At 52.8% G+C, this 15,486-nt stretch overlaps 2 protein-coding genes across 2 annotated transcripts in view; one reads left to right on the top strand and one right to left on the bottom strand.

Annotated features, from left to right (window-relative positions):
• Nucleotides 1-15,486, bottom strand: part of LOC144166011 (phosphate-regulating neutral endopeptidase PHEX-like) — a 110,509-nt gene that overhangs the window by 13,260 nt on the left and 81,763 nt on the right. The gene's annotated exons all lie outside the window — the stretch shown is intronic.
• LOC144166015 (uncharacterized) lies at nucleotides 2,550-3,911 on the top strand. Its single transcript, XM_077695683.1, has one exon. It carries the CDS (start codon nucleotides 2,550-2,552, stop codon nucleotides 3,909-3,911), a length of 1,362 nt encoding a protein of 453 aa, XP_077551809.1.

Below are 15,486 nucleotides of genomic sequence, written 5' to 3'. Positions count from 1 at the left end.
ACGTTCTCTTAGAGCAGTAACCAAATGACACAACGGCACTGCATACAAGCAGAAGTGAAGTTAATTTTAAAAACTACGAGTGTTTGTGTGTCAGTGCTGTTTGTATATAACTGGCCATTCAAACTAAAATAGGTGGAATATATGGATTTATTGTTGACGGGGTCCCTGAAGGCCTTCATAAGCGGACAGGGATGCATGCGAATTAACAACACATTAAAAACTTTACACGATTTTAAATACCATGCAGAGAGAAACCATGAAGAATATTCCATGATATGTTGCCTCGGAATATGCGTTCTAACTTAGGTTATGCTAAATGTAAAAGAGAATTGGGCAAGATGGGCAGTACCTAACGCAAACTGATAGTATATACCGACAACTTTACATTAAATTGAGGGCAATAGTAAGAAGAGAACATGATGGGCCTTGGGAACTGCAGACTATGCGAAATATTTCATGGTTCTGTCTGGCGAGTGGCAAAGGTAGGGACCGAATGTTTTTGAGGCCCCGGAACCGGTTCGGAACGGTTCCTTCGATTCGTTCCGGTTCGGGTTCAGTTCCAAAATGGCGGAAAGAATACTGTTCCGGTTCAGTTCCGGTTCCGGGCAAAAATTCGGGTTCGGTTCCGGTTTTCGGTTCGGTTCCGGTTCCGGTTCGACACCCTGTTCAAGACCATCCTCAAAAAAGCGACCGACCTGGCCGGCCCTCGACCCTTGGTCGTCGTAGGTGATTTCAACGCCCCGTACGGCCTCTGGGGTTATGTCTATGACACTACCAAGGGGCGCAACTTGTGGCAAGACGCCAACGAGATGGACCTTACTCTGGTAACAGACAAGGCTTTTCGCACACGCATCGGCAACTCCGCAACCCGAGACACAACACCCGACCTCGCCTTCGTCAAGAACGTGGAGGACGTGGGATGGGAGAACACCGCCATGGAGTTCGGCAGTGACCACTACATTCTCGAGACGCATTTCAAGGTCGCTCGGAGTAGGGTCAGGGAATTCCCGTTCGTCGATTGGGACCATTTTCGCAAGATTCGGGAAGAACCCGGGAGAGCGAGTGCACCTGCCATCCTCGAGGAATGGTGTGAAGGCATCCGCAACGACGCTTCCGCGGCCACCAAGAAAGTGGTAACCGATCTCGACGTCGAGCAAATGGATAGTAGGCTTGCCCACCTGATCGCGGCCAAAAATGCCCTGCTCCGCCGATGGAAAAGTCAAAGACTCAATCGCAGACTTCGAAAGAAGATTTCGGAGCTCAACAAGGTTATCGATGACTACTGCAAAGTGCTGTGCAAGCAGCAGTGGGACGAGCTCTGCGAATCCATCGACGGACAGATACGTAACGGCAAGTCCTGGGGCATGCTGAAGCACCTTCTCGACGTAAGCGGCGCCAAGTCAAACCAGAAGCACACATTGGCCCGGGCCCTTGTGTGGACTCACATGGACTCACACGGGCGACGAACTAGTCTCCAAACTCCTTCAGAAGTACCTGCCCATCCGGCACAACGGGGATGTGGTGACGCAACTCCCGGACTACCGAGGCCCTCCTCGCCCCGTACTGGATGAAGACTTCTCCGTTGCCGAGGTCAGACAGGCCATCTTCGCGCTCAATCGCAAGTCTGCGCCGGGTCCCGATGGGGTCACTAACAGAATGCTGCGAAACCTTAACGCCCCATCGATTGACTTTCTGACCAACAAGATCAACGAGGTCTGGAAGAATGGCGTTGTTCCTGCAGAATGGAAAATGGCCTGCACGGTGCTCATCCCAAAACCCGGCAAGGCCCCGAACATCGAGAACCTCAGGCCGATTTCTCTAACGTCTTGCGTCGGCAAGGTAATGGAGCACGTCGTCCTTAATAGGATTAACAGGTACCTCGAAGACAACGGGATTTACCCGTTCAACATGATTGGCTTCCGAGTCGGACTCTCGACGCAGGATGCCATGAAACTAATCAAGCATCAGATCGTGGATGGCCGTTCCAGGGACGTAAAGGCCCTGCTCGGCCTGGACCTCGAGAAGGCTTTTGATAACGTGCTCCACACCTTCATCGCCAAAACAATTTCGGACCTGGGTCTCGGTTCCAGATTCCACAGGTACGTTATCTCTTTTCTAACTGACCGGAAGGCCACGCTTCGCATTGGAGACTTCCGCTCCGACGAAGTGCCCCTCGGAGGACGGGGAACTCCTCAGGGCGCCGTAATCTCCCCCATGCTATTTAACATCTGTATGATTGGCCTTTCGGAGAGGTTGGCACGAGTCGAGGGCGTCAAGCATACCATCTACGCCGACGACATCACCATCTGGTGCTCCGGCGGCTGCGAGGGAAGAGTTGAAGAAGCTATGCAGGAGGCGATCGATGTGACCGAGCAGTACCTCCACCCCACCGGACTTCGTTGCTCCCGCGCGAAGTCGGAGCTTCTGCTTTACAGAAAGGAGAAGGGAGGCAGACCCAAAGACTGGAAGCCAGTCTCCGAAAGCAACATCGCTCTTCGCACCAGTGACGGGGGGCTGATACCCAGGGTCGACGTCATTCGGGTCCTGGCATGTTTGTCGAATTCAATGGCGGGAATGGAACGGCTCTCCGCAAAATCATTGCAAAGACGGAAAACGCTTTCCAGCTCGTTCGAAGAATTGCAAACCGACACCGGGGCATGAAGGAGGACAATCTCCTCAGGCTGATCAATGCCTTCGTACTGTGCCACTTCACGTACACGATTTCCATGCACAACTGGCTCAGAGCGGAACGAGACAAGCTCAACGCTCTCATCCGTAAAGTAGTCAAAAGGGCTCTCGGATTGCCCATCAGGACTCATACAGAGGATCTCCTCAAGCTGGGGTTACACAACACCGCCGAGGAGATTGCCGAAGCCCAAGAACGCGCACAACTCGCTCGCCTGAACACCACAGCAGCAGGCAAACGCATCCTCGAAGAGCTAGGCTACCCTTCAGCAGGATCCTCGAGGAGCAGTACCCCGATCCCTAGGTGCATTCGAGAGAAGTTCATAGTGGCCCCCGTGCCCCGAAACGTGCATCCTGTCAACAACGAGGGCAGACGCAAGGCAAGAGCAGCAGCGATCCTCAAACAGATCAAGCAAAAAAACATTATAGCAAGCTTCGTTGACGCTGCGGAGTACAGCAATGGGAAGACCTTTGCCGTCGCTGTGGTCGACTCCAGCGGAAATATTTGTAACTGCGCTTCCATTCACACATCAGACCCCCAAGTCGCTGAGCAAGTCGCCATCGCCCTCGCCCTGCTAGACGGTCGTGGGTCAGAGATCTACAGTGACTCCAAAACGGCAGTGAGGGCTTTTCAGAATGGCCGCATAGCTGAGCAAACTGCTCGCCTTCTTAGCGTTTGGCGTACAGATGCTATCACGCATCATTCAATTCACTGGTTCCCCGCTCATGTAGGATCTCTCGCGGGTGCTCCCCCGAACCTCAATGAGTCTGCTAACGAGGCTGCGCGCGACCTCACTGACCGCGCTTCCTCTGTAAGGAGAGCTGACTCGCCTCCCCCTTACGGCCACAGGGATGCTCCTGCTACTTATAACGAGGTCACGAAATTTTTCTACATGTCTAGAAGGGTCTTTCCACCCCCTCACCCCAAGTTGAATAGGGCGCAAGCCGTTTCCCTTAGACTATTACAGACCTGCACATATCCGTGTTTGGCAGTTCTACACGAACTTTACCCCGACGTATATCGCGACGACGCCTGCCCGTCCTGCGGACAGACCTCTACTCTAGCTCACATGCTCTGGGAGTGCGGGTCCGCACACCCCAAGTTCAGCAAGGAGGAGTGGGACTATCTTCTGCGTAGCCCCGCTCTAGACAAGCAAATCCTGGCAGTCCAGCGTGCCCGCGACCGGACCGGTGGGATAGACCTGCCGATCCCGACGTGGGACTAGCCGGATGCGCGACGAGCTCGCGTCATCGCCGGACCCTCAATAAAGTTCTTTCACTCACTCACTCACTCACTCACTCAGCGACCACGTGGGAATCGACCATGTGCGCCCGCGTGTCGGTGAATCGTACTTTCGTGTCTCGACATGCCGGGTCAGTCACCTCGCTTTGCAACGCGCCTCTGGCGGCTGCCAGCGACACGCCCAGGCATGCTTCATGACGTTCGCCACACCCTTCAGGCACCTGCGCGTCGGTGAGTCCCGCCTTGACCTCCCCGGCTCAGACGTTTCGCTATCGGCGCGATCAGCAGTTGATAGGGCGACCCCAGCACCTTTCAAGGACACTCTCTCCCCCCCCCCCCCTCTCGGACGCCATGTGGGACGAACCCATGAATGACTCACGAACTATGGACAGAGTGTGTGTGTGTGTGTCTGTGATTTCGTGGCGTGTTACTCTTGGGGGCGTTTTTTGGGTATAAATAGAAGCAGCACAAACGCTGAAATTCATTCCTGTCTGAGCAGCGAATCCATGCGGTCGCCCTGCTCGTGTCCTGTATTGTAGCCCCGCCCGTCAGGGCATTGTATGTTTTTTTGGCTTCGGCTCACCTCTCGCTATGAAGTAAACAGCTACGTTATCCTACTGCTCTGGACTTCTTCACGGCTGCAACACCGGTAGGCCGCTCGCACCATACACGCTACCCATCGTATGTTGGAGGCCACGGAGAAAGGATCGGGTGCCCCTGCCCGGTCCCAACAACTGGTTGGCAGCGGTCGGATGACAACTTCGTGACACCTGGAGCCAGCGGTGCGAGACCCAACACCACGGACGTCAAGGCGGCTTCGGACTTCGCAGAATTCACGGCGGTCAAGGGTGAGTGCGGGACTTTTCTTCACTGAGTTTTACCAGGCTTCTGAGGATAGCTGGTAGGGCGTCTGTTTTGTAGCGTGGGTTATTCGCGCAAAACATTTTTTGGAGCAGTGGGAAAGCAGTACTCTAGACCGGCCATGAATTTGAAAGCGTTGAAAAAACCGCAGTTGTTGGATCTTGCAAAAGAGTTGCGCTTGGATGTTACGGACGCGCTGAGAAAGCCAGAGCTGATACAGGCTATACTCGCTGTTGGGGCTGACGATGACGAGCTGTCGGAATGCATTGAGCTGATCAATGACAGGGAGACCGCTAAACGTCAGGCTGCAGAGGCTGTGCGCCAGCGTGAGGAACGCGAGGAAAGAAAGCGAGAACAGGAACGCGAGGAGAAGGAACGGGAGCGACAGCATGAGCTAGAAATGAAGCGTCGAGACGTCGAGGCGTCTCGACCTAGACGTCAGAGTGGCAGCAGCGTGCAGTCTGCGGCGACTGAGCGACCTACGTTGCGAATGTGTGACCTAATGCGACCCTACAAGGTAGGAGAAGACATCGGTCTTTTTTTGGCCAACTTCGAGCGTACGTGTGAGAGGGCCCAGTTTAGCCGAGACTCATGGCCGCAAAAGCTGCTTACGCTTTTGTCAGGTGAGGCATCCGACGTGATGGCCCGCTTGCCAAAGGAGGAGGCGGAGGACTACCAGAAAGTCAAGTCAAGCCTCCTGCGTAAGTACAGGCTGTCAGCAGAGGCATTTCGCCAGAAGTTCCGTGAAGCCGAGAAAGCTAGGGGCGAGTCGTACTCGGAGTTCGCCTACAAGCTGAAGGCAAATATGGAAGAGTGGCTCAAAGAAGCAGAGGCTTTCGGAGAGCACGACACGGTAGTTGAGTGCTTCGGTCTTGAGCAGTTTTACCGCCGTCTACCAGAGAACCTGAGACTCTGGGTGCAAGATAGGCCAGGGTTAAGTACTGTGGATCAGGCAGTTCAGCTAGCCGACGTGTTTGTCGCACGTCGAGGTGCGCAGGGGCCGAAAAACGGCCAAAAAGAGTTCAGGCCAAGGCCTGATAAGTCAGGGCCGAAAGGCAGAGCTCCCCGGGAAGACGGTGGAGAAAGGGAAGTCGTTCTCGTGGATAGAGAAACTGGCCACGATAACGAAGAGAGAGCAGCAGACGCTGCGGAGCAGCGCAGAAAGAAAGCTTTCGAAGCGCGCAGACAGGCTGCGTGTTACAACTGCGGCGAGACGGGACATTTTGCTGCCAGTTGTAAGAAAGGAAAACTACTCTGGACAGCAGGCAGTTTCTAGAGCCGTACGTACGGGAGCTAGTCGTCAATGGTAAACCGTGCCGAGTTCTTCGTGACTCCGCGGCGACGATAGACATGGTCCACCCTTCGTACGTTGAACCGGATCAGCTAACAGGGAAGGGTGTTTGGGTGAAGCCAGCCGTAGGTGCACGAAATGTGCGTCTGCCGATTGCTAAGGTCAGCATCGGAGGTCCGTTTGGTGAACTTGTGACGCAGGCAGCAGTATCCCCACAACTACTTCCAGAGTACAGGTACCTATTCTCGAACAGGTCGGAACAGCTGTTAAGGGAAAAGGGGTACAATTTTGAGAACCTGCCGAGGAAAGAACCAGCTTGGCTCGCTGCGAAGAGCTCGAGTAACGATAGGGTCGCCACCTCTGTGAGGAATGGCGAAACTCAGACCGAAAGCGATGATTGGGCATTTCCAGAGGCTCGCTACGGAGGGCAGCGTAAGTACACTGTGAGTAAAGCCCCTACGCTGAGCGGAGATGTTTCATCGCCATGTTCGAAGTGCGCTAGTTCACGGGAGACCTTGAAAACGGCTGTCGACCCGCACGCGCGCAGTTCGCGGGCAACTGAGCCGTCTTTTGAGACAGGGCAGCCTAGGTGTAGTGTGGTTCTGGCAGGAAGGAAGGAGAACGGAAACACGCTTCGGTCTTCGCGTGCCAAGGTTGTCGCTGAAAGCACGAGGGACGACGAGGTAGTGACTGTTGGGAACTGCAAGGTGTCTAATGGGCTCGTCGTGCCCGTTTCACTCCCCGCTGATGCTCCCGACGATAGGCCAACATCGGCTGAGCTAGTTAAGGTTCCGGTGTCGCCTGTGGCTGAACCGACCAGCCTAGAGGAGGGAACGCAAACGCGTTCCGGCGTTTACTTGCCGAACGCGTTCGTAAAAAATTCCCCCGCATTTCCCCGAGGGGGAGAATGTGAAAGTGCGAATGCACGGTTGTCGGCCGAGCTTGCGCTCGGCCCCCGCAGCCCACCGCCTCGCCGCCTTCTCTTCCATCGGGTTTGTAGTATCACGTGTACACCACGCAGTTATCAAGCCGCTATAACGCCGCTGAGTCGCCAACGCACGTCGCTGACGACGTAGTTTGAATGCGTTAAAGATATAAGGCGCGTCACTAACACTGATACCAGCGTCGTGTCCGTGGCTTGGTCGGTAGAGCGTCGCGCTGCGGCCGCAAAGTCCTCGGATCGAAACCTGGCGCCGGATGCTGTTTCTTTTTTAAATATAGAGGAGCACTGCGGACGCCGACGCCGCCGCCGCCGGCGGTGGACGGTTTGGGGTCGCTTATAAAGTGCATTCGCACTTAAAAGGCGAGCAACTAGGAGGTAGCAAAAACTTCAGCGCGTAATTGTGGCGCGTGTTTCAGTGCGAGCAAAGCCGTGAGCTCGCATCGCGCCGAGGGAACGCCGCCTAGAAGCAGTGCGCGCATAACGTACGAACGGGGGAAAATCCCTCTCGCTCCTCCGCGCGCTCGACCTTTGTCAAACAAGACGACCGGTGTCATTTCACGCGGTCACACAGCATTGACAGAACGGCTGCACCTAAAGTGCGGTACCGAAGGGGAAAAGCTCGGGGCATTGACGAGAGCTCAAATCGCAGCTCTCGGCGCGAGAAGTGGCCTGTAGACGCCTGACTTTCTCAAATTTCTTTGTTTTTCCTGAAGCAGGTTTCGCCTTTACGATCACGTTTTTTTTTTGTGTGTGTGTGGAACATTTCCAATCACGCGAAATGTCACCTTTCAAGTTTGTGCACTTGTCTAAAGTACTGCTGGGCGAAAATATAACTAGTGTAGTTAGTTATTAGCGTATTTTTTCACAACTAAAAGCCTGGTAAATCTTCAGTGTGGATTTGTCTTCGCACTTGCCGGCGATGCGGTTGTGTCTTGCTGTGTTGTTCTGTTGCTTGCCTGACCAATCCAGAGACGTTCTTGGGGAGCCACTACTCGTCCAGTGATCGGCCATGTGAAGCTCCAGCACGGTGTCGTACAGCCCAGGCCTGGAGTCGAGCGTCTGCTGAGCACTTCACTGCGAAAGCATCCCTCCGGACAACGGTTGAAGACCCTTATCCATCGGGATCTCGGACCCCCGGCGGAGAAGCTGTTACGAATCGGCCAGCGCTACGTGTTTTCCCGCATCAGCGACCACGTGGGAATCGACCATGTGCGCCCGCGTGTCGGTGAATCGTACTTTCGTGTCTCGACATGCCGGGTCAGTCACCTCGCTTTGCAACGCGCCTCTGGCGGCTGCCAGCGACACGCCCAGGCATGCTTCATGACGTTCGCCACACCCTTCAGGCACCTGCGCGTTGGTGAGTCCCGCCTTGACCTCCCCGGCTCAGACGTTTCGCTATCGGCGCGATCAGCAGTTGATAGGGCGACCCCAGCACCTTTCAAGGACACTCTCTCCCCCCACCCCTCTCGGACGCCATGTGGGACGAACCCATGAATGACTCACGAACTATGGACAGAGTGTGTGTGTGCGTGTCTGTGATTTCGTGGCGTGTTACTCTTGGGGGCGTTTTTTGGGTATAAATAGAAGCAGCACAAACGCTGAAATTCATTCCTGTCTGAGCAGCGAATCCATGCGGTCGCCCTGCTCGTGTCCTGTATTGTAACCTCGCCCGTCAGGGCATTGTATGTTTTTTTGGCTTCGGCTCACCTCTCGCTATGAAGTAAACAGTTACGTTATCCTACTGCTCTGGACTTCTTCACGGCTGCAACACCGGTAGGCCGCTCGCACCATACACGCTACCCATCGTATGTTGGAGGCCACGGAGAAAGGATCGGGTGCCCCCGCCCGGTCCCAACACTCTGTTACTATAAATAAGAGAGTTTCATATAACTTATATTTTAACCACGTTGCGTTAAAAGCCCCGTGTTGCAGAAAGGCTGGCATCTTCGGTGGCGTTGACCCTGGGCTAAAATCACCGTGAGCAGAAAATCTTCTAGCGCCACCTTGCAGTGACCACTGAAACCACCACCCCAACAGATGGCGTGTGAACAGGAGCGGAAAGCAGTCACCGCTCATTGGTGCCACTATGGGGTACGATGAAGTCGGTGTTAGTGTGTAAAGTACAATCTTTAAGCGTTATTCGCTGCGAGATCGACATGTAGGTGGCGACAGCGTCGCGCTGCTAGTGTGGATGCTCCGCTGAGCGGCCCGTAAGAATGCACACTGTGGGCGCGCTTCGTGCCTTTTTCCCGCCGTATATGCGCACGAAAGGCGCAAACAAGAGTGGTATGCTGTAGTTCGGTTCATTAACGTTCAATGTATAGCATGGAAGCGGCAGTAAGTTTTTATTACTACGCCAAAAAAGTGACGACCCATCGGGAATCTGAGAATGGCCGTAATAGTGACAATGAACTTGTACGCTGTGGCTCGTAGCGAGCTCGATCTTTCCAGACTATGGCTTTGACCCTTCAATAAAAGCATAAATAGGAACAAATCATGAATCCTCGATCTCTTAAATTCAGTTTACAACGGCAATCTCAATCGCTTTCACTGGTGGCATGGCGCATTCTTGCATTTGTGGGATGCCCTGAAATGGTAACACTACTTAACTGCCCCGAATCCTTCTAAGAGCTTACGATATTTTTTGTGTTCAAAAGGCAACATAGAATTACTGAATTTTGATCAGCGCAGAGATATAAATGTAACCGCTCTAATGGGTCTTTTAAATGAAATTTTAGTGACTCTGAAGGAAGGTTTGATGAATAACGGCGCCGGATCACTTATTTACGGCTTTCGTCGCAAGCGAACTTGCGAATTGAATTGTCAACGCACGCAGTACAATCAGCATCTAATGTTTAGCTAAGTTTTCGCAAAGTCACAAGCAGGTTTACAGTGTGCAAACCAAGCTTCTGGGACCTCACAGTGAGCACAAATTTTCTGTTATGGCTACTCCGTTGACCATTTGTATTCCTTTTAAAATCTAACAGGTGCCTGCAACAGCGAGATGTGTTTGCATTCTTGCGTATAAGGTCGCTTACGAACCCTAAAGATGGCAAATAAAGTTGCGCTGCTGCAGATGTAGTAAATCATTTCCTTTTTATTTTTCGTTGCGAATCAGCGGAACGGGTTCCCGGTAACTACATTTTGTTGTAAACGGAACCTCGCTTTTGTTTGACATTGAATTCTTAGGATTGGTTAAAAAGATTCAAGGATAAAATTTTTCTGTGCATTTTTTTTTTTTCGGGAAGCCGGGGGTTGGGGAGGGGGGGGGGGGCGTCTGCCAACGTTGCAAGAGCAGCGAGAAGAGAACGCTTGAAACGCGAAAAGCCAAACGTTGGTTATCAGTATTACTTACAATCGAAAGTACGCTAGGCGTCGTGTTCTGTAGCGGTGGAAAAGCAGTACTTCAACAGGTATTTTCAAAATTGCATAACCCCCCTTTGGTCCGAGATTGTCCAGGATTTGTGGGTTGTCTTTTTCAAAATTGTATTGAAAGCAAGCAATGTGGGAAAAAATTTAGAAAAAAATCAGCGAGTCATGGCACACACCCCTCACACATGTGGGCAACAACGTACATTATATTACGCGATTTTTCCTCTTTCTTTAAACTTAGGTCCACCTTACGAGGGTAAGACGTGACCATATTAGGCATTTGGTTAAGCTGAGTGAGACACATTTCTGGAAAAGGTGATTCATGTCGGGTTTTGAAAATTATATATATGAAAATGACACACAAAATGCCACATGACAGACGCAAACTCACAACTGCTTAATTTTACCGAGAAATCCCCCTAAATACTATTGCGCATCCATAGAAACGTATTTTAAATAATACGTAAAATAAGCAATCAGTATAAACAACGACTGTCTAAAAATGGTATTTATTCTAGAAAAGGTGCGGGAAGAACACGATCACGCAGGCGCTTGCGGGTGTAAAATACGTGGCCCGTAATGTGTGGGCGATAGCGCATGGGTCGTGTGCAGTATAAATTTTTTTGTTTGTTTCTTCTTTCTATAAGGACACAGCGCAATTTTACGAGGGTGTGGAATTTGCATGCGTATGCACAGGTCTTGCGGCTTCTTACTCGTTTCGCGTACTAACCTTTTATCCTTTAAATAATCACCACGCCACCTTCAAAAAGCACCCTTCGACGTTCCCGAAACGGCACACGGCTGCACTCAACAATAAGAAAAGTGCAATGTGCGGAAGCAATGTTTATAACACTTTTTACACTCAAGCGGTGACCACGGCGAAGATGTTTCTTGGAATGAACTAGCGCTTGAACTAGCGCTTAAAGGAGCCATGAAGAGAAAACACAAGTTTGATTCATTCGAAAGATTGCCTCGTTAGAACCATAACGACACCACTTATAACGCAAACTTCGCTCAAATAAGCTACATAATTAGGAAAAAAGGAAATGACCATGCGACCCACCAGCTCATTTTCCGCAACAGAACCTGTGATGTCACTTGGGAATGCTCTGCGATTGGCGGAGGCCCGCAAAAGCAAACGCATGTTAGGCAGGGCTTACAGTTTGCATAGCGAGCGAAATGCCCGTGAAACATACTGCACATTCTTTTTATGACAAAGAACGGTGGAGTAAACGGTTGAACGTCCGAACGAACACGCAAGCGTGTGCGCCAATGCGTACGAAACTAGCGCCGGCCGAGCTCGACATCTCGCCGTCGCGCAGACGAATTTTCGGGTTCGAGGCTCTTCGGGGCCAACGAACCGTTCCAGCACGCACAGCCGCGACCTTGCTTCGTATCGTAATCCCTCCACAGGAGGTTGGCCGTCATATCGCCAACCAGCAAAGGTAAAAATAGAAACGAGGGGAGAAAGGAACAGCAAGAAGCGACGAGATAGTGCCAGTCGTCGCGTAAGTTTCGAATGGTGTTGGCTTGCTGCTGTCGTTACGAGCTCGTTTCCAGTTTACAACCACTGAAAACTTCAGTTTGTTCGAGTACTTTCGAACGGCTTTCCATACACGACACCGGCCAACTGGCATAAGTGATACTGCTACTGAAATTGAACTATTATTAACCGTAATCAAAATACGGCACACACGTACCAGTCTATATTCGTCCGTCGCGACGGGGCTGACGAGGCAGCGGTGCCGACGGCTGGGCGTTCGTCTGTTGTGGCTATCGCGGAATGGTCGCTTTCCCGTCCACCGCGTATCCCACAACTCTTGCCGCTCGTGCACTTAGAAGCATTGAGCGTTTTTGTGGTGTGAGGTTGTTAAATGCAAGCCCGAGCTCCTCGGCGAGAGTTTTGTTCTCCGGATCAGGCGATTCCATGACTAGGCTGCGGGTGCACTAGGTTTTACTAGTATTTTTAAAATGGCCGCCGTCTCGATCGACTCCCGCGTGTGGGTGCTATATGGAGTCGACATACTAAGTATCTGTTTCATGGACCGGCAATGGAGCCCTATGACTCCATTGTACACGTCACGGAATGTTCAATTTTAGCGGGAGATTTAAAATTTTGGCTTAAATTGCCCTATTTCTCAGTGAATAAAGCATCATTTGCTTCCGGGAAAGCGCTTGGGGTACTATGAAACACCTAATCTTTCGAATAAAACAAACTTTTGTTTTCTCTTCATGGCTCCTTTAACCCGCAACAGCCGCTGATTAATGCGTTTCTAGAGGAAATGCGCAAGCAGAGGTAACTATGTTATTGCTTACTGTCAAACGAGTACACATATTGGTTGTTTTGCCGTGCGCAGCACGCGTCTTGCCCCGCGCGCATCGTGAACAAGCAGACGACTCGAAAGCGCCATCCACACTAGGAGCGGTTTCTCCCGCCGCCGCCAGGGGCCGACTGTGTTCGCGCTCGGGGCGAATACAGCTCCATCGACGTCGACCGCCATCTGCCTGCTGCCACGAACCACTTATAATTACCTGAGCTTAATCTTCCGCGGTTCACATCATCACCATCCTGCAAATAGGACAATCACTATATCGTCGTTCTCTTAGTCCGCTTGCTGTTTCATTAAACAGAGTTAGATCGCCTCTCTAGCTCTCTCGCCTTGTGTTCATGTTTCGTTCCTGGGGGTCGATGGATCGCCGTTGCGTGCGCTCGTTCTTGATATACTTGAGGTGTGCGCTGTTGTATACCTTTGCCACGCGCAATCCAAGGTTCAATCTTATCTCCCACACTGTTTAACATAGGTCTCATCCCTCTCGCTACCGCGCTCATCAATATTCCCTCACTCCACAGCAGTCTATACGCCGACGATATAACAGTGTGGGTAACTCATGGCAGTGACGCCCACATTGAATCCACCCTTCAAATCGCAACGGACACCATAAACAAGTTCACCCACTCAGCAGGCCTATCATGCGCCCCTGAAAAGTCCCACATGCTCATCCTAACTCCGCGCCGCCGGCCCACCCCTTGGCCTCCCCCCATACAAATCCACATAAATGGCCAACCAATAACACCTATGCCATCCCTCACCATACTTGGACTGACCCTACAGCAAAATCGAGGCAACTCTTCCACAATACAAATTGGAAGCCTTGCAGCGCAGGGTATACAGAGCAGCACTTCTCCTTCCACCCAACACCTCTGCCATCCGCCTCCTTTCAACTGGGACATTTAACACAATCCCCGAGCTCCTCGAAGCCCACCGCCTTAGCCAACTTGCTCGTCTATCCGCAACTCCCACAGGTTCGATCGTCCTGCAACAACTCAACCTCACTGCTCCAGGCCCCCCCGCCCACCTTCACCCCCTACCCCTATCTCACCGCGAAAACCTCGAAATCCTCCCCCTTCCCCGTCACATGCATCCTAACCACCACGCAGCCCGACGAAGGGCCCGCGCCTTGGCACACTTACGCCTATTCACCCCATCTCCTCACTCCATTTACGTAGACGCCGCGGAATATAGACACCGACCTGCTTTTGCGGCTGCTATTATCACAGAAGACAGACCGATCCCAGCAGCGGCAGCCACCATACGCACAGCCCACCCCCACGAGGCCGAGGAAGCGGCAATAGCTCTGGCCATAACACACCAACCACCCCCATCTCACATATTCTCCGCTTCTAAGACGGCCGTACGAAATTTCGCCCGGGGACACATCTCCTTCCCTGCTCGCCAAATTCTCCTATCCCGCCCTCCTCCCAACAAAATCATAATCCTGCACTGGACCCCCAGCCACGTGGGCTTTGGCGGTGCGGAAACGGCCCACCTGGCCGCTCGAGGACTCATTTACCGAGCACCAGACGTGGACGTCTCACAGCACGGCGCACGAAACGCTCGCGAACCCCTGCTTACTTTTAGCGACATTACCACACATTACCGCCTAGAGCGGCTAGAACTACCGCCCCCTCACACGTCTCTTCCTCCACCCTTGGACAGATTATGGCGAAAATTACAGACCCATTCCCTTCCCACCAGACACGTCCTCCACCATATCTATCCCACATTATATCCCCACCCAAACTGCCCGGCATGTGGCGCTCGAGATACCGCGCCACACGCCATTTGGGAATGCCCCTCTTTACCCCCGCTCCGTTTACCCAACCCTCCCACTACCTGGCTGGAGGTGACCGGGAGCTCCTCGCCCGAGCTACAGCTCCTGACCGCCACTAGGGCTCAGGATTACCTGGCGCGCCTCCCTCACCTGAGGGACACTCGCTAGGACTGAGCCTCGTCAGAAATAAAGTTATTCTCTCTCTCTCTCTCTCTCTCCTCACCGCAGAGCACGATAACGCTATCCCGTTCCACTCTTGAAGGTGAAGCTTAAGCATCCTATAATTTTTTAAATGCGAAGCATCTCATGCTCGGGGCTGTGTCCCTCCCTCCCTCGTCGTTTTCCGCCGTCCGCACCCCCACTGCGCATGCCTGGCCAGGCACCGCTGATGATGATTGTGGCAGGATGCCCCTAGGGATTGGCCAACCAAAGAATCCATCACGAGATAGCTTCGCGTTCAAGCACCATCGTCATCTTCCCGTAGGGGAACCCTGAGTACCACACCCCCACTGCGCATACCTGGCCAGGCACCGCTGATGGTGATTGTGGCAGGATGCCCCTTGGGATTGGCCAACCAAACAATCCACCAGGAGATAGTTTGGCGTTCAACCACCATCGTCATCTTCCCGTAGGGGAACACTCAGTAGTATGCGAGGCATTCCTCTTCTCCTCTCCGAAGCTCCTCTCCTCTCCGGGATTGCGCAACGAATGGCAACACCTGCGGCTCCGCGCGCGATAATGCGAAGCAGCCTAGGGTTAGATACGCGACGGTAGCCGCTGCATACCCCGCTGGGGGCGCCACTGTAGCTCCGCGGTATAAATGACGCGCGCGGACGCTCCGCTCCCCTCAGTCTCCTCCCGCAACGCCGCGATCGAACTGAAAACTAATGGGAACTTCAGTCGACCCCATGGCTGCTTCGCATACTGCTCAGGGTTCCCCTAAGGGAAGATGGTGAAAATTTTTCCCATTAGCGTTCT

The sequence above is a fragment of the Haemaphysalis longicornis genome, unplaced genomic scaffold (genome assembly GCF_048455015.1).
Source record: "Haemaphysalis longicornis isolate Haplotype H1 unplaced genomic scaffold, Haemaphysalis longicornis Haplotype H1 scaffold_155, whole genome shotgun sequence".
In the NCBI taxonomy this organism is placed as follows: Eukaryota; Metazoa; Arthropoda; class Arachnida; order Ixodida; family Ixodidae; genus Haemaphysalis; species Haemaphysalis longicornis.
Note: the sequence above shows the minus strand (reverse complement) of the source record. Positions and strands in the feature narration are given on the sequence as shown.